Source organism: Platichthys flesus, chromosome 18, assembly GCF_949316205.1.
Source record: "Platichthys flesus chromosome 18, fPlaFle2.1, whole genome shotgun sequence".
NCBI lineage: Eukaryota > Metazoa > Chordata > Actinopteri > Pleuronectiformes > Pleuronectidae > Platichthys > Platichthys flesus.
Window position 1 is genome coordinate 11,990,206 of NC_084962.1, and position 18,118 is coordinate 12,008,323.

At 42.8% G+C, this 18,118-nt stretch overlaps 2 protein-coding genes across 2 annotated transcripts; one reads left to right on the top strand and one right to left on the bottom strand.

Moving 5' to 3' along the window:
• The first annotated feature begins 320 nt into the window (after nucleotides 1-320).
• atraid (all-trans retinoic acid-induced differentiation factor) lies at nucleotides 321-2,847 on the top strand. Its single transcript, XM_062411241.1, has 7 exons — nucleotides 321-476; nucleotides 634-767; nucleotides 1,400-1,468; nucleotides 1,855-1,926; nucleotides 2,010-2,131; nucleotides 2,237-2,337; nucleotides 2,447-2,847. The coding sequence occupies exons 1-7, from the start codon at nucleotides 384-386 to the stop codon at nucleotides 2,549-2,551; spliced, it is 696 nt and encodes a 231-aa protein (XP_062267225.1). The 5' UTR covers nucleotides 321-383; the 3' UTR covers nucleotides 2,552-2,847.
• Nucleotides 2,848-4,008: 1,161 nt separating this feature from the next.
• On the bottom strand, nucleotides 4,009-8,944 carry eif2b4 (eukaryotic translation initiation factor 2B, subunit 4 delta). Its single transcript, XM_062411240.1, has 13 exons — nucleotides 8,853-8,944; nucleotides 8,323-8,360; nucleotides 8,043-8,214; nucleotides 7,387-7,602; nucleotides 7,231-7,313; nucleotides 6,295-6,386; nucleotides 6,083-6,197; nucleotides 5,688-5,764; nucleotides 5,483-5,585; nucleotides 5,241-5,368; nucleotides 4,883-5,060; nucleotides 4,618-4,798; nucleotides 4,009-4,345 (listed from the first exon to the last, which is right to left on the bottom strand). Exons 1-13 carry the CDS (start codon nucleotides 8,872-8,874, stop codon nucleotides 4,146-4,148), a joined length of 1,605 nt encoding a protein of 534 aa, XP_062267224.1. The 5' UTR covers nucleotides 8,875-8,944; the 3' UTR covers nucleotides 4,009-4,145.
• Between the last annotated feature and the right edge of the window lie 9,174 nt (nucleotides 8,945-18,118).

Sequence of the window (18,118 nt, forward strand, 5' to 3'; positions counted from 1 at the left end):
ATTATACAATATGCATTGTGCTATAAATCCCAATTTTACGGTGTATTATTAACATATATGTGTAGATACATGAACTATAATGTTTAAGTGATTGCGTTAACATTGAATCAAATCGAGTGTTGTTTTTGTTTGAGTTTATTACATACTCAGAATTTCAAAACATGATCCCATTTTCTGCGCAAATAAATAAAGATGTTTCCATCGTTTGTTCCCTCTATATTCTACTGTTCTTCGCACGACGCGCACGTAAACGTTCCTTGACAGTCCGAGTTTGTGTAACACTAGAAAATAAATTGACTTGTTGTTGGACGAGGCGCTGGAGTAGCAGCAGCTTCCTGTCACGTGACCGCCACAGTGGGATCACGTGACTCCAGTCGCTGAAAATGAAAGCTGGGCACATCCAGCTGAAACCTGCGCTGCTCACCCTGATCTTCACCGCTTGTCTGTACGCGGGGGGCGAGCGGACTGAGCCGCAGGTAAGACCGGGCCTCGTCAGCTGTGGTCCCAACAAAACTCTGGGTTCAGATACACAACATGTGGATCCACAGTGGACCTATAGCTGCTGGATGACTGCGCATGTTGTTGTTTACGGTGTTTGTTTTTTGCTCTGTCATGTTTCACCCCCACCCCCAGGTATGCAGTCTGTGCAGCGGCTCTGTGCTCAACGACACTTCGGTAGGGGAGTTTTGCTCCGCGTCCGCCGGACGGACACTCGGCCGCTGCTGCCTGAGACCTGACAACAAAACTGGCCCTGAACGCATCATCGGGTAGGATTTTAATGTTGCCTTCAGAGGCTATAGGAAAATATAGGTATCATTTGTGGCTGTGCTGAGTTGTAAGTGGCATGTGTGTAAGTGGCATATCATTTGAAAAACTACAGAAAACGAGCATAAATTAATTAATTTATAAACATAAATAAATAGTCATAAAAAATAAATAAATAAATTACAAGACAGAAGGTAAATAAACAAAGTATGTTTAAAAACATACACAAGAGGAGAAAGTGAGAAGGAAAATGTCATATTTCCTGATATTTACAAATATCTTTATTTCAACCTTTATAAATACCTTTTTAAATGTATTTTTATCATTAAATGTTTTATCTTTGTCAATGTGATTACTAGGCTTTCACTTAGTAAATGAATAACTATCACTATCAATATCAACACAATAGTGTGAGCTCATTTGGCAGCCAAGGCATGTTTTGCTGTCATTATATTGCCATCATCATTTGAGAGTTTGCGCGTGGTGAGATTGATTGTCATCACGACCTTCGTTCCTGCTTTGTCTTTCTTTTGTGTTTAAACAGACGTCCCCACTGTGCCAGTGCTGTGGACTTTGACCGTGTTTAACTCCTGTCTTGCTTGTGTTTGAAGAAGCTGTTTTGTGTGTGTTTCAGGTTGGATCTATCCAACTGTTCACTCACTCACGTAGAGGATCTGCATGAGGCTTCGACGGCGGTAATCATGTATGTACACTCAATGCAATTTCATTCCTATTACACAACATTACAACATCCTGGAAACTCAAATCAACAGAACTTCCCTCTTCAGCTGATGCTTCCTCAGCAACTCTGCAAGGTTATTTTAGGTAGAATCGTGTTGATCGCCACTGTATTTGTTATATGATCAAATCTGCCCATGAAAACTTGTAGATTTCTGCACTAAGTAAAATATATTGCATGGGACAAGTTGATAATATAAACTTGAGTCTTCCCTACTGAGAAAGATTTAGATTCCTTACTCTTCAGATAATGAGATAAATAGAACTAAAACACCCCCCACCCGAATCTTAGCATTTTTTTAATATATATATATGGTCTCATATTTTACTTTCTCAACTTTTGTTTTGCAGAGACCTCTCACATAATCCCATTGTGAACCTCAGCGACACAGCGTTTCAAGGATTTATTGAGTTAAATTACTTGTAAGTATAATGTTCCAAACAATCATCTGACCGCTGCACATTAGAGTAAATCTACACATCTGTCAAACGGTGTTTCGCTGTAGGATTTTGCCCGGGGACGTAGATTGTCCAGCAGGCAACACGTCCTGGTCGAAGGTGGAGCTCAAAGAGGGAAATCGTCTCTGTGAAGGCCAGACAAACATGTGTAATCAGACCGGACAGCTGTGTAAGTTCCCATCTCATGATCCTCCATTGTATCACCAGAAAAAACTGCGAAGCATTCTGGTAATACGTGACATCTGTTCATCTCATAATGACTGACAATCCCCAGCCATGAACTGCCCGGAGAACTCCCTCTGCGCCCCCTACGGGCCCGGCTTCTTTGAGTGCAGCTGTGCTGACGACTTCCATGGATACAAGTGTCTGCGAGAGGTCAGTTCCTCAAGCAGCTTTATCTTTTAAAATCCTCTTGATCATTGAGTTTAACACTGGTGCATTTCGGTCTTGTGACTTTTTGTTTGTATTGTACGTTTGTCAACAGGGGGAGTTCCCGGCTCTCCAGGTGTTCGGGCCCCTTGGAGCATCTGCAGTCGTGATCTCTTTCCTGCTGTGGGTCACTCAGAGACGTAAGGTCAAACCACTCTGAGACGCCGAGCTGCAGTCGGCTGCTTCTTATCTTTACCTGCACTCATCTACTGAACTGAAACTGACTCCTCTGAAATAGCAAATGCTGACTCGTAGTCTGAACTGACCCCGTTTCATTTAGACCTTTTATTTTAAATCCTCTCCGGGGCAGGTATGTTTTATTCAAGGGAATTTTAAAGTCTGACATGATAGACGTTTTTTTACTACTGAATTACTTGTGCAATTTTAAAGGAAGGAGTTTTTTAAGAAAGAAGACCACTTTTAACACTTGAGTTTACTTAACTGACAAGATACGAATGAAGAGATAGTATTATATCAAATTCTGAACTGTTGCTCGCAGTTCACTGTGCCAAATGTGCCAGTTCACTGTGCCAGTGAACTGTGACTGGTTTGTCACAGTTCACTGTGCCAGTGAACTGTGACAAACCAGTCACAGTTCACTGTGACTGGTTTTATGAAACCACAAATTTTAAAGTATATTAGTGGGGAATTGAAGATTGTATTTTTGCATGTTGAACATGTTTTTTCTCAAGAGAGAAAAAAACAAAACAGCCTCACATCATGATTCATCACCAAATCTCAAGCTTGGTTGAGCTTTGAGCTTCTCGGTATTAAAGTGAAAAAAGACTCAAACTGTTGTGTACCTGTTGTTGGGCTACACTCCAATGTCCGCTAAAATGTGTCCTTGTGGCTGTATCCTCTGTTCAATGTTACAATGTGGTTGAACGAGAAGTTTCAATGATATTCAGGGTTCTAATAAAGATTTCAAAATAAGATAGTGCTTTCTTTTCTTGAGCTACACCTCTATAAACATACGGGTTTATATAATGTACTTATGTTATGTTAAAACAATTTTATACACTTAAATGGACATTTACAGTGAAGTAGTTGATAAACGTATCATTAATGAATAAAATTAAATGTAGTTAATACATACATATATAAATATAAGGCCATATCAGGTCAAGGTGACCTAAATGTCAGAATATTATGCAATTCATAAATGATCCAGTATAGAAGCAGCCTATAGAAATGTTGCTTTCAAGTATCATGTGTTGACCCGGGAGGATGTTTCCTTTGCCATAAAACTGGTTTCTGGCTCACCCTCTCTCGCTCTTATCCGATACAATTGATCAATTTATTAAAAGCTTTTCTGGAGAGTTTATGGGAGCCCTAAAAATCCTCTGAGATTCTGCAGCTCCAGCTGTAATTAAGGAATCATTTATGGCAAGTTTAGAACGGCGCGCTGTGGTTGACAAGTGGAGCGTGTTGTGAACCACAGTGGAATTGTTCTGCTCTAAAAACTGGCAATTAAATGTTCTGTTGTACAGAAACAGTTCATAACATGGGTCTATTAAAACATCGCCCTGCATGGATTAAAAGAGACACAGATTGCCTTCCCATCCCATCTCGATTATTCCACCACAAAGACAGACATGGACTCTGTTTAAAAACATATGCCATTTCAGATATATATTTATTGCAAGATATTTTGTGTTGTGTTGTGTGCAAGCGTTCCCACACACAATTTCCCCAGGATCGAGACGCAGCAGACACAGCCTTATGGCTCAGACTGATGTGAGACCCGAGGTCGATCACTGGTCCACGTTTTTGACTCGCAGCACTACGGGGACCGAGGTGCACGGGATCATTCCCAGCTCTGTGATGACCAGGTCCACGAAGTCCGGCGGCGTCACGTCATACACCAGGTTGAGCAGCCCGAGAAAGTCCACTTGATGCCAGTCCTCCAGCTGAGTCTTTCCTTTACGGGTCACGATGAGGTCGTCTGGGTCATCTGGAAAGGACACATGATGATGATGATAATTATGACAACGATGAAGAAGTGACAGTCACATCGGATGTCTGAATGGAGTAATTACATTGAGCAGCATTTCAACTGAAGGGAAGACAAATCACTCTTAAGAAACAATGAAATTGGGCTGCTCTCTGCAAACTCAAGAGAAAGGCTGAACCCCTTTGTGCTGACATTGTCCAGAGTTCATGTCTGAATGTATTATTTATGTAATAATTTAATAAATCTCATAAATTACTGAATGCTTTCCATACCGAGCTCATTGGACACGAAGGAATCCGTCTGCACCCTCTCACAAAACTTGTAGGTCTCACAACACACCAGCACAGGCACGTTAAAGGCTTTGGCCACCAGAGCTATCTGTGACGTTCCCACACGTGACATGACGTAACCGTTGGCCAGCAGCGCGTGAGCCCCGAGGAACACCTTTGATACCTAGAAGAGAATAAAGAAGCTTAGATAGAGCTTAAATGTAAGCTGATCAATGGCTCCCTCATTCTGCTCTGACTGAGTGATTACCTCTGGAAGGATGTACGAGACGGCCGAGATAAGGACGTAGGTGCAGCGGATGCCTCCCTGGACCAGGCGCCTCAGGGCCTCCCTGCCCTCAAGCCGCGGCCTGCTGTCCACTACGATCACACGGAACTTGATGTTCTTGTTGAAGGCCTCGCACAGGATGTGGTTGACTAGTGATGAGCTGAGCAGCGGGGTTGGGGGGGGGACCAGAGGACAGGACAAACATTCAAGCAGGACGTGAAGAGGGACCACTTGTTTGAAAACTAAAACTAGACACATGCACAGTTATAAAATGATAAAACATAATATTTTTATAAATATAATATTTGTATTCTTGCAGGTCAAACTTAAAATAACCTACCATCCATAAACTAGGATGACGTCTCCATCATTGATCTTCTCGATGGAATACTTGGCAATAGCTCTAGCAGCAAGAACGATCTTCTCCTCAATGTAACAATCGATGCAGGACAGCAGTTTGCTCTTTGCCTGAAGAGAGAAAGTGTGGAACAGAGGATGAGGGGGACACTGAATATATCTGTAACATGAATATGGAATATGGTTCATTTATGATCTCTGGCAAAGAACAAATGTGACAATAACCTCTTCTTCTTTGCACTGACTAGGAATATTGGAGATCTCCTTCTTGATGTATTTGATTGCGTTACCCATGCTGGCTGACAGAGGGCGACACTGATTTAAAAAACTGCAAGAAAAATAGAACAAGAGATATATTTTTTTGGTTGAAAAAAGCTGTTACAAAAGTCCTAACTGATATATATATATGACAGGAATAAAATGTTTGTACCTGATATAAGGTTTCAGTTTGTTGACCAAGTCTCTAGATAGTTCCTCATTAGGAGGCGTGGTATAGTCCCTTATAACCTGAGGATTAAAAAAATGCATATGCAAGTTAGTGATGTTGTCAAAGATATTTAATTTTCTTCACTTTCAATCTGTCCAAAATGAAAATTCATATAGCAACTTGATAAAGTTGAAGAGCCCACAATTATTATTATTGATATAACTATTATTTTAATTTCAGTTGTGAAAGAAGTGCAGAAACTAAAAAATCTTACGATACCTTTTGACATCTAGCACTTTCAATATACTTTATAACAAAAGAGTTAATTCAGATAAAACAGATAAATGCTGTCTGCCATTAAGGGAGGAGATTTTAAAGCGTGCTCTGAGGGACTGGACCTGTTTGAAGGAGTGCAGCAGGGCTACAGAGCGAGCGTTGGATCCGGCCACAATTCCCTGTGAATACTGGAGGCCCAGTCGTACAATAGCAGGATGAATCACTGTGGAAGGAATGCTGCAGCAGAAACACAAAAAGAGTCAATACCGAGTTTTGATATATCTTAACTCGTGAATTGATATATCAAATGTATTGCAAACAACAGTCAACTTACCTGAGTTGTTGTGTAAGGGGAGATTTGCGACTGTACTGGTGCAGGTGAGAAAACAGACTGACTTTGTAGCCGTAGTCTATCCGCAGCGGGATCTGGAATCAAGCAGATTATAATCCAAAACCATCAATGTCCAGACGCTCAGGGGTTAAAATTGAGATGGTGAGATTAACACACAGCCACAGAACAGCCTGGACAGAATTCCAAAGGCTACGATCAGATTCGATTGACTTTCATAACATATTATTTTGTTGTAAATACTCTCCAAATACAAACAAAGCAATATGGACAATCAAAGACCTGCACAGCAACCAGTGTTGTAGGTGAAACAACAAAAAATAAACAAACAAAAAAAAAGTTCTAAACAATATCTCGCACAAAAACCTCCTATGGACTTCCCACCTCTGTCCAGTTTGAATCATTGAGTTTCCATTTAATGAGTGACGTTGGAATACGATAACAGCTACAGGTTAGCAAACAAGACAAAATTAGACGAATATTAAATCGCACACTTGTAAGAAAGTCAGACCTTGAACTTTGCAGCAGCATCGTCAGTCTGAAAGAAATGTTCGGTACAATCACATGCTGTTAGGACTGGTGGTTAGCGTGGCTGAGTTCTTCATATGAGAGCAGAAAACTCATATCTGAAAACAGCTATATATAAATAACAAAATTGTCTGAATTCCCGATTTGAAGGATATTTGCTGTAGATCCCTGATTAAAACAACCAAGATCCATGCAAGTCCTGTTAGTCATTTCCATTATGATAAAAAGAGTCATTAACATGTAGTTAATTTGTATACGTTTCTTATTTGTATTTTCTAGGTTGAAGGAGTTAATAGTGAATTTACATTCAAAACAGTGTGGCTGGTAGTTCATGCTCATGTCATAGCAAGCTGTCCTGAATCAGAGGTTTTGAGAAATGAAACACACACTGACCTGTTGTCTCTCCAGCTTTTTGGCCAGTTTCTTTAAAACATCCGGGTTGTCCACTTGGACATGTTCTGGGAGCCTCTTCACCACTGGAAATACATAACAAGTGTGACTCTCTCCTCAGTGTCATGACTGGTGCTGACCTCATAGCTGTAACAGTACCTGGCTGCAGCTCGCTGGGTGGTGCTTTGGGTTTAGAAGTGGAAGCCTGCGGACCCACCTCACCCTTCTTGCCCTGTTTGGACGCCCTGTCAGCCTCTTGTCGGGCTCGCCTCTCGGCTTTTAGCTCTGCTTTACTCTTAGCGGGCTTCTCTGCCGGGGCAGGAGCTTCTGAGGCAGGCACGGGAACCGGTGCAGGAGCAGGCACTGCTGGAGGAGCTGAGGGAAACAAGCAAAGACAGAGGCACCCAAGTTCAGATTAATGGCAACATGATCAATTGCAACATGTGATAATGATGTCAAAACTACTCTGGTAATCAACAAATAAAAATAATATTAACTGGAACAGCTCTCAGTAGAGCGCATACCTCCACCAAGGTCCAACACTCCTTATGAAACCACATTGTAATTCTCAAGATTCAGATTAATTCAATATCCATGAATTATTCTCTGACAAATCAACAAAAATGTTAAAAAACATCTTATCTCTGTTGATCTGCACCAACATATAATATATTCTTCCTTTCAACCAAGGTTCGTGGAAACCAATCCAGTAGTTTTTGACATAATCCCACTGACTAATGAACTATCGCTGATGATAACATAACCTCCTCAGCAGAGGCATTGCTTGGGTGAAGGGAGCTACATATCATATCCACCTTTGTGTGTCGTGGGTTGTGTTGGAGGCTGAGATGCTGGAGCAGCTGAAGGGACAGACTTCTTCTCTTTCTCGCTTTCCATGTCATCTTTCCTCTCTTTGTTTTTCCTCTGCTGCTTCTTCTCTTTCCTCAGCCGCTGCTTCTCCTCCTTGGTCAGCTCTTTGCCATCATTCTGTCCACAGAGGGATGGAGGGTCGAAGAAGACACGAAGATAAGGGTCAGATGTTTAATTCAACCTGAAGTTATGACAAAAATAATTCAATAAAACGCAAACACTGACCTTCGCTCGATCGATATCATCTTTCGTCTCCGGTTCATCTGTTAAAACAAGGACTGATTATTCTATTTTCATTAGAAATCATCACACACTTCTGTGTCTTCTATCGATGGCTATAAGATAACATAGACAGGACTTTATTTAGCTCTTGGCTGTTAGCTAACATCACGCTAAAGACAATGGTCACTAGACTGCTCCGCTAGCATCACGTCTGCAGCACAGTTATCACACAAACAACCGTTTTATTTCAGTCTTTTATTCCTCTATACAACTACCGGACATGAGGCTAACCTATTAGCATGCCTGCCGTTAAACTCCACTGTCTCACGCAACACCACCGTGGGTAGCTTGTGTGCGATGCTAGCATTAGCACGACTAGCATTTGGAAATAAACTCCGCTAAAAGCCGAAGTGGAAGACAACGAAACCAGAAATAAAGGTGCGACACATCACGTGTCCGCGACCGTTGTTCAAAACCTACACGGTGTCTCTGGAGAGACGTTAAGTGGAGCTGAGACACAGTCCCACACTCACCTGTCACTGCGCTGTCAGCCATGTTTACGACGCTGCTTCGCTTCCTCCGCCGCTGCAGCAACTACGGCCACGGAAGTTTTACACCGCCCCCTCGTGGACGATCCTGGGACTGCACCCCTTCTGTTTCCCAGTGTTCAATCTTTTGTTCATATAAAGTTTGAATTCGATGCTTAGTCATTATGGTGACACCATTCTCTAACACATTAATCTCCACCACACCAACTTGTATTATTTCAATACCTTATGTTTTCATTCATATTTGTAACTAACAGTTTTTTTAATTATTATTTTCACCTAGGCACTCAATTGTACTTATCTTTTTAAAACAGCTGCGTTCTTGCATTGTCTTTTAACTGTTTGTGTGTGCGCACCGGTCCTGAGAAACGCACTGCATGTTTAACATGTGTAGCTGTATTGACATAGATAAACTTGTAATTTGAAACTTGAAACTTTTACAGAATAAAAAGGATTCAACCACTTGCACTTATGGGTCCTTCTAAATTCTGAATTGGCAGTTTATTAGGTACACCCAACTAAAACTATTTACAGCAGTGCTGCTATGAATAATACTTCAGTGAAGGAAATATGGACAATCACCTTTATATCATAAAGTGCAGATTTTGCAGTTGAACCAACAACTGTTTGAGTTTTAACACAAACATTAAAACCTTCCTGAAGGTAATTTATAAAAAAATGTTCAGGATTTATCGGCAAACAGATGTTTTGTCTCATAAGGAGAGAGAGATTCCATTACATATATCTCCTTATAATGTATCACCTGTTTACCTTTTTAAATATATATTATGATTGGATCAGACAAAAACTATCACATACCTCAAACTTATTTTTATAACCGGTAGTAATTTGCGCAAAATCAAATTTTTGGACTTCACAAATTAAAGGATTTTTCTTGGTTTCCTGGGTCGCTAACAGAGGATGTAGAACCTTTTTTAACTTATGAGGCGAACTGTGGATTGTAATTATGGGCTACACAAATTAATTTGTTTTTCAAACGTATTTATTGAACTTTTATTAGTGCGAAGCAAATGTTTTACATTTCATTGATAACTTCTCATTCTGGTGTACTTACTGGAATAATGATAGGAAAATAAATTAGATTAAACATTGTGTATCATTTTATTACTTATCAAAAATGTGAAAATGATGAGAGTAGTTTAAAATAAATAAGTTTTAAATTACACAATCTGCAGACATTTAAATTCATCACTGTATTTTGAAAGCAATCTTTTATTTGTTTCTGTCACACACACACATTGTCACACAATGGAAAACAAACCAACACCACGCAGTAAAATACATTAAACCATGTTCCCGTTTGTTGACTTCCACCTCCACAGTGTGTGCAGCGTTACGCCACAATGCCACCGTCTCTCTGGGATTCCACGCCGGTGTGTGCTGACTGAATTCACGACGCAGTAGCTGGTTGAAGGGGACCAAACCTCACAGTAACACCTGACTTGGTTCCGTTTGACCAGCCACAGCAAGGCGTGTTGCTTCAGCTGCAGGAGGCAGAACCAGAGAGAGCGGTGGAGGAGGAGGAGGAGGAGGCATGCAGGGAGGAAGAGGAAGTTAGAGGAAGTTAGAGGAGGTAGAATAATAAGGAGTGGAGGTGGGCATCGTCTGCAAGGCCGTCATGTCCTCTTCACTCTTACCTGTTGAAACACAGAAAGAGAGAAACTATATTATTCAAGAGTCAGAGTTGATAGAACCTGCACAGTTACCAAAGCAGAAAGCTTGTCTTTAGTTATCTGGGAATCCTTACAGCCAGGGACATTGCAGCCCTACAGGAGTGAACCTTCCCCCCCAGTGACAGCCCCGCATCCCTGCCCTCCCTCCCTCCCCTGCGGTTGCTATAATGGGTGACAGCTGCGGCCTGTCAATCCTCTTTGACTGTCAGCAGTTGGGGCAGGGTTAGGCATTTGTTCAAGAAGTCCCTGAGACCCGATCGGCGGGGCCCTGTAATGTTAACTGTGCACGTGCCCGAGCAGAGGGAGAGGAGGGAACAGCCCCTTTCACCTGTTGCCTTGCCACACGCACACACACACACACACACACACACACACACACACACACACACACACACACACACACACACACACACGCACACACACAAACGCACACACACACGCTTCAAACTCATAAAATAGACAAACAAACCCCAATGTAGACCCATCTGCAATAATTCTCTTTTTTAAAACCAAACAGTGAATCAAAAAACAGCCTCTGGCGTTCATGTCCCCTTGAAACCACACACTTCCTTACATTCCATAAGTGCTGTATGAATATGGGTATATAAGGAAGCATGTCCTCACAAGGGGCAACAACTGGAGTCTCCTCATGCACAAAGCACCCTTTCATAGCCGCAGATGCAGGGTACAGCGGGAAAAACGAGCCGGCTCAACAATGGTTAACTGTGACAGGGGAGAGGGGCCACACAGGAACACGTGACGGAGGCTTCGGATCAATTCACAGGAGATTGAGAAATCTTGTTTCCAGTTTTGTATTTGGCAAGAACCTAAAAGCTCTGTAACCTTTAAAGAGAAAATGTGACCGGCACTTGTTGACCCTGACAATGAGGATTAAAAAGTGTAGGCTGCAACATACCACATGCAGCCCTGGTGATGGATAGTGCCAGTGTGGTGATGAGGATGAGGAGCAGGATGAAGTGTGTGTGTATATAACTCTGAAGGGAAAGGCTTAATACTGACTCCCGGCAGACGAAGGTCAGAATCTGTGTTATTTTCCAAAACACTGTGCTGTGCCAAGTCATGATTATCCGAACAAATGTGAGAAATGTCCTTACGTAAAAAAGAGTTTTAAGACTTAATATAATCTAAATTTCAATTAAAGCTGAGGTTTTAGTAGATGTGTATGTGTTTTACTCACCTTCATCTGTGTCTCCTCTGGTGGTTTTTCTTGTGGGGTCGAGCTGGAGGCCTCGGTGGCCTCGGTGGCTCCTGCTCAAGTTAACTGTCTGTCTGGCTGTGACTCCCTTGATAAATCTGCTGCTGTGTCGAACCAAATGGCCGCAAGACAAGGCCAGTCCATCATTTCCTGATTCTTTCCTGTGTCACACCTCAGCTTCCCCTCACCTGACGGAGGTGTCGGGCCCCAGTCGGAGTTTGTTGGGCCGTCGTAAAAACCGAGAGAGAACATCTAACAACTGGTTTGACACCTGGTTTTAACTCACACAGAGCTGCTTATCCAGCGAAGTCTGAATCTACAGGAAACCTGGTCACTGAGATGTTTTACCCACAAAGAAGGCTATTAGCAGAACCCCTCTCTGCTACCACAGAACAGATAAAACACACACACCGACCTCAGGCCTGTCCCTGGAGCTGCCCTCTCCACCCGCCAACCTCATCTCAAACTGACCCTCCACCTTCCCCGAGTTTCCAGTTCCCCAAACTTCAACCCCGCTGCTCTCCTGTCTCCACCTCAGCTCTCCCGACACCAACCCATCCTCCTCCGTATCTGGCCCGGTGGATTGTGCTCATAATAGGCCTGGCAGATCGGCCTTTTCTATCCCGCCCCGGGAGCGCCCCCCTCCAAAGCGGCCTCCCACCTGTTGGTGTCCTTTAGAAGCCCGGGCCTCTCCTGTGCCTCCTGTCCGGCCCAATCAGGGCCCTGACAGAGAGGGGGAGCCAGCCTGTGAAATCACACCTCTCAGCTGTTCACACTGGGCTCGAGACACCCTACACCCCTACGCGTTTTTCTCTGTTCACCCACCGCGACCCACCCCACCCCGCCTCGATTTTACACCGAATGTCAATGGTTCCTTATTGGAGGTAAAAAAAAAAAAAAAAAAGTGGGAGAAAGAGACGGATACAGTGAAACAAGGAAGCAACTGCATGATGGGTGTGTTTTATTAGTTTTTGGGGTGGTTGGGGGGGTTACAGTCAGAACAGCAGTTATACAGCCGGGGCCACAGCTGAAGCCAAGGTTGAGTTTCATCCCAGTTTGGATTCTGGGGCCCTCACTTTCCTTTCATTGTATCGCTTATGATTGAGTAAAAAAAAGTGACGACCACTGTGTCAAATGAGAATCAGTTTCTAGATGATTTTATGTGACGTGGTGATGTCTTCAGATCAGGACAAATCCATCGGCCTCACAGTGATTCAAATGTGTTGTGAGGTGCAGCCAATGAGAATAAGGTGTATAGATGCTGCTGTGGCACCAGAAGCCAAAGCAAAGGCAATAATTATCCAGTGGCATCCTCAGGCCGCCATTACAAATATAAAGCAGCAATCATTGTACTTGCTGTTAATATCTTCTGACTGATCGTATAGAATGTGTAGATCCATAGATGTGTGTTCTAAAGCATAGGTGACCACGCAGCGATCACCAATATACTGTGGAGGTAAACCGGCCGGGCATGGGGGTTCATTTTCCTCCGCAGCAAGCACAAGCCGCTCCACTAAGGTCAACACCTGTGTTCTAAAATCAGCGCCGGGGTTGGGCGTGATAGGAACCCAGGCCTCATTCACAGAAAGCTCGAGCTCAGAGCGAGGGGCTTACAGTGAAACCCAACGCTCTCGCTATTTTCGAGGCACTCGCCGTCCACAAATAGAAACCCCATCCCCATCTTTGTAGCTCCGCAGGTTTCTTTTCCCCCCTCCGCCACAGGATGTTGTCTAAATTCGTCCGTTGTTCCATATTTCCCATGGCCCGGGGCCAGGGGGTGCAACAAATGCAACATTTCCACTTATGTCAGCTATGCGCCGACGGCCTTGCCAGATATATCTGGTCGCTGGAAATATCGGATGGCTTTTGTCGCTGAGTGGATTCTTGGTCGCTCGCACCGGACACAATGGTTAAGACACGAATCGTAATCCGTGATGTTCCTCTTAACGGGACAGCTGATCACTGTCACATTCCAGCTCACCCGCCAACCAGCAGATCAGCCAAAGTGCCTCGGCTAATCTTCGGACCCTCTTTCATCATGTGTCAGGCATCATGCAAAAGATCTCATCTTACGCTGTGATATTTCTCATCAGTCTGCCCCTCTTCTGTTTTATTTTACCTAAGATTCAACGATCCAGTTGAAAACACTACCTAACAATGCATGTGAGTGTGGTTGAGCACAGGAGTTCCCTCCTTAACAAACCCACTGATTCCTTTCAAAGAATAATTAAACCAAAATGTGAGGATGACGGCACATGGGCTGCATGTTAACTACGAACTGAGTCAACAAGGTTATTTTTAACCTGCGTTCACATACCCGGGGCCCACGTTTGCTAATCACTTTGTTCCCCTCGCTGTCATATCCCATCTGCCCCGGTGCCAATGTCACAACATGCTTTTATTGGCCAGAGGAAATAATCTCCCTCGGGACGGCAGGTAGAAGACTGACGAGGCCCGGAGACGTTTCTTCAGCACAGGATAACATGGATTTTGATTGTTAAAAATAAACTGGCAGCTGACACCAGACCAGGTCCCTCACATGCACGGGATGGGGCAACCTTGCTACTGTGGAGTAAGCTCCCTGCAGAAGGGGGAGAGTCAAATCCCTTTAAATGTGGTTTATTTCATATTTTTGAATGTATTTACTGGTTGTCTGTGATCATAGGGGCTGTAAAATATACTGCTTAATGCCAGAAAATGGGATTTTGTACACAAATAGTATGAAAAATAGTTTTTTATCACTCAATAAAATGTGTGAGTCTTAACAAACCAAAAAGATGAGCAAATAAGCAGCATGTAGCTTAAATCTGGAATCGTTCCTGATACCTCAGCTACAAACTGAGATGTGAAATGGAGCTGCTTGATCCCAACAAAGTTAAAACAGATCTTTGTTGTATGTTGATGACTCATTACATGGAACTCTCTGTCCTTCCCTGGGCACAACAGTTGCCAGGACGGAGGTTGACACAGCTGTCGTAAAGGAGCCTGGTGCCGTGTGGCGAGGCAATGGAACAGAGAAGGTCAGAGGTCGCCCGGCATTTAGGCTAAAAGAGAGAACAGGTGACGGAAAGGTGAAGGCGACTCGCTCCCGTGATTCACCGAGAGGACGGAGGGAGTCGGACAGATGCTCCGGAGGTCAGCGGATTCAGGAATGAGAGAAGATTTTAATGACGAAAGGTTGATCTTACACTGAAGGGCGTTAACTCACACTTTCTGTGCTGATGAGAAATCTCCGTCAAATCTCAGTGGAAGACGATGCAACTCAACAAAAGGTGACCACATTTGATTCCATCATGTTTCCTCTCCGCTGCTCCCTCATTAGGCTCTGATCTGTCACCGAAGCCCCCCGAAAGGTGACGAAACAGGAAACACTTCCCTGTCTTTTCTCACCAATCAAACAATTAAGACATAAAAGGGGCCTCTGGGTGTCAGAACGGGGGTCTTGTCCCCCTAAATGACCCCGCTGTAATGGTCAGGCTGGTGGCCTCTGACCGGGTGACAGGTGAGCTGCAATGTGGGGGATCAGGACACAGCAGAGCTCAAACCTCACTGTATTTGTTCTACATGTAATGTGGAAACTCTCACATGGAGGTTTCAAGGGTCGTAGTACAGTAGTTTATTTAGTAGTAACAACATTCTCACAGATCTGTAGACGGGAAACAAGGAAACAATTTCCTGTGTGTGCAGCTATAAGCATGATTTCTAATGAACAGTACAGAGTAGGAGTTTTATTTAAAACACAGGCAGTCGGTTCACAAATGCCATGAATTTATCCATTCATGGCATTCACGGTCTGAATAACCGGTCGGTTACTTTGTTACATCATATAATACTTTACTTTATCAGTACTTAATTTCCCTAATGATTTCCTAGTTAGTTCTAGTATAGGTTAATATCATACAATGATATAAATTTTATTTAAGTAAAATTCTAATAAGTTTCTTGGAAAGAAAAATGCGATAAGGTGATTTTGAGTTTGACTTTATTAGTGGAAGACGTACGCAGTTAAAGTAACATCACCACAAAAATACCCATCTAAGAAAACGCATGCATTGTCTGGCGTCACATTCAAACTCTTTCCCCTGGTGCAGTGGAACATACTTTCACATGATCCTTTACTGTGGCCTCCGATGGAAGAATGAATGCGGAGCAGCCTATAGAAACCAAAAGCCTGTGGGGGTCGTCAGTCAGCTGCCCCGACTCTGACCAAAAGGGAACGACAACTGCAGGAGAGCCAGCAGCAGCGCAAACAGCAGCAGCAGCAGCAGCGGTGACACAGAGATGAAACAGAGACAGGGTTTATGGGGGGGGGGGGGGTCAGCTGAATCAGCCGTCCAGCTGAGGGGAGACAGGTGGTCTCTCCCCCTCTCAAACCTCTTTTGGGGAAAATGTCAAACTTTAATCGATTGCTTGAGAATCATTTGCTGAACACACAATACGATCACCCAGCTCTTCAGGGGAGGATGGAGGTAAAACATCTTCCTGATGTAAATGTTCCAGATTTTATGAGGAACATGGCGAAACTACAACAGTCCCCTTAAATTCAATCAAACTGCACCAAGCTACACACACTCCTGGATCCACGCCAACCTTTAATGGGTTCTTCTCTGACCCCGACCACATCCTTTCACCAAGTTTTGAGCAAATACGTTTTCTGTAATCCTGTCTCTGATTATTAAATCTGTTCAATTTGTATGTATGTTTTTATGTTGTATTATCTATTAGGCCTTGGCACCATAATCTAGATTAGGACAATATAACATTTTCCATGGCTCAAATTTGACAAGGATATTATTTCTGATTCAAATATATTAACTTAACATCATAAATACAACCCTATGGTCCAACCACGAACTTTCGAAACCCTGCTGACCCACCTTTTCACAACTGCTTTTAACATTTGAATATGTAAAGTTTCTTATATTTTAATGTCTAATTCTGATGTGAATTATATAATTAGGCATTGTTTTAAAGTGCTAAACACATAAAAGGTATTTGTCTTCCCTCCAAACTAGATAGTTGAATTCAACAAATATCTTGTTTAACAATGGTAAAATACATTTTATCAAATTACTTTTTTAATACAGTGTACAAGTATATATAGGTTTTTAATGCTATATACTTTCCAACATGTGCCCACCCAACGCCTCCTCATGTCCTCTCCATCCCCCCATGGGAGGTAACAGCTGTGGTGTCACCCCGAGTCACATGACATGGGCAGGTGGGAGAAACCTATGTGGGACATCCATCCCCCCATTCTTCCCTCCTATTCTCTCTCTCTCTCTCTCTCTCTCTCTCTCTCTCTCTCTCTCTCTCTCTCTCTCTCTCTCTCTCTCTGAATGTCAAACCACACAGGCACACACAGACACATGGGGACATACACACACAGACACACACACATGGACAGGGACACGCACGTGGACAATCTCCTCTTTTCAAGGGTGTGTCCATTTTGCATTGCTGGAATGTGCTCCATGTTTGTAACTCATACTGTATGACTGATCTCCACATTGATGACATACTGGGGACAGCATCTCTCTCCCTCTGGTCCCTGCTTGTAGCTGCCATGTCGCTGGCTCTTTTCACTGATCTTTCAGTTATAAAGCATCCTATCATGAACGAGCACAGCCATTATATCCCACCTCACAGCTCTATGATTCCAATGAAGCTCAAATACGTTTTTAGATGATGAACTTTGTCCAGTGTAACTAATGTAGCATGCAGGTATGGATCAAAGGCTGAATTATGTCAAACTACTGGTGATGAGCAAGTTCATGCTCTTCGGGAAAATATAAATATATATTCAACAACACAAAAACATAACTTCCATATTGAAAAACTTTAATCTGGGAGAAGACCTCATATTACAGCAGAGAAACTACTATTCAGTACAGGCTTGTACCTTGTTCCCCCATTATTATTAAGACATGTGTTTTCAGCCCTGGATATTATTTAATTTTTACTGCTTCAAGTATGCCTTATCTGTAAAGCCATGTTTGGACAGTCTTATATTGTTATGTTATGTTAAGATAAGTGTTATTTCTAGTCTGGCCAAACTATGTATGTTGACTGTACATCAAAGCGATTCAAGGTCAGACTGCTGTTACATTTTACGGTCAGAAAAAAGTGCAGAATCCCAACAGGAGAGTGATACTGAAGGTAGTACAAAACCACATTTTTATCTATGATATAAATACAGTCTTTTATTAATTTAAGCCAATATTTAAGTTCTTTACCACCAATAGACAGGATATTTGGAATAAAACAGATAATGAAAGCATATATTAGTCACTTCTATAGGACTCAAATTGTGCAGTAGTTGGTATGAACATATGGATATA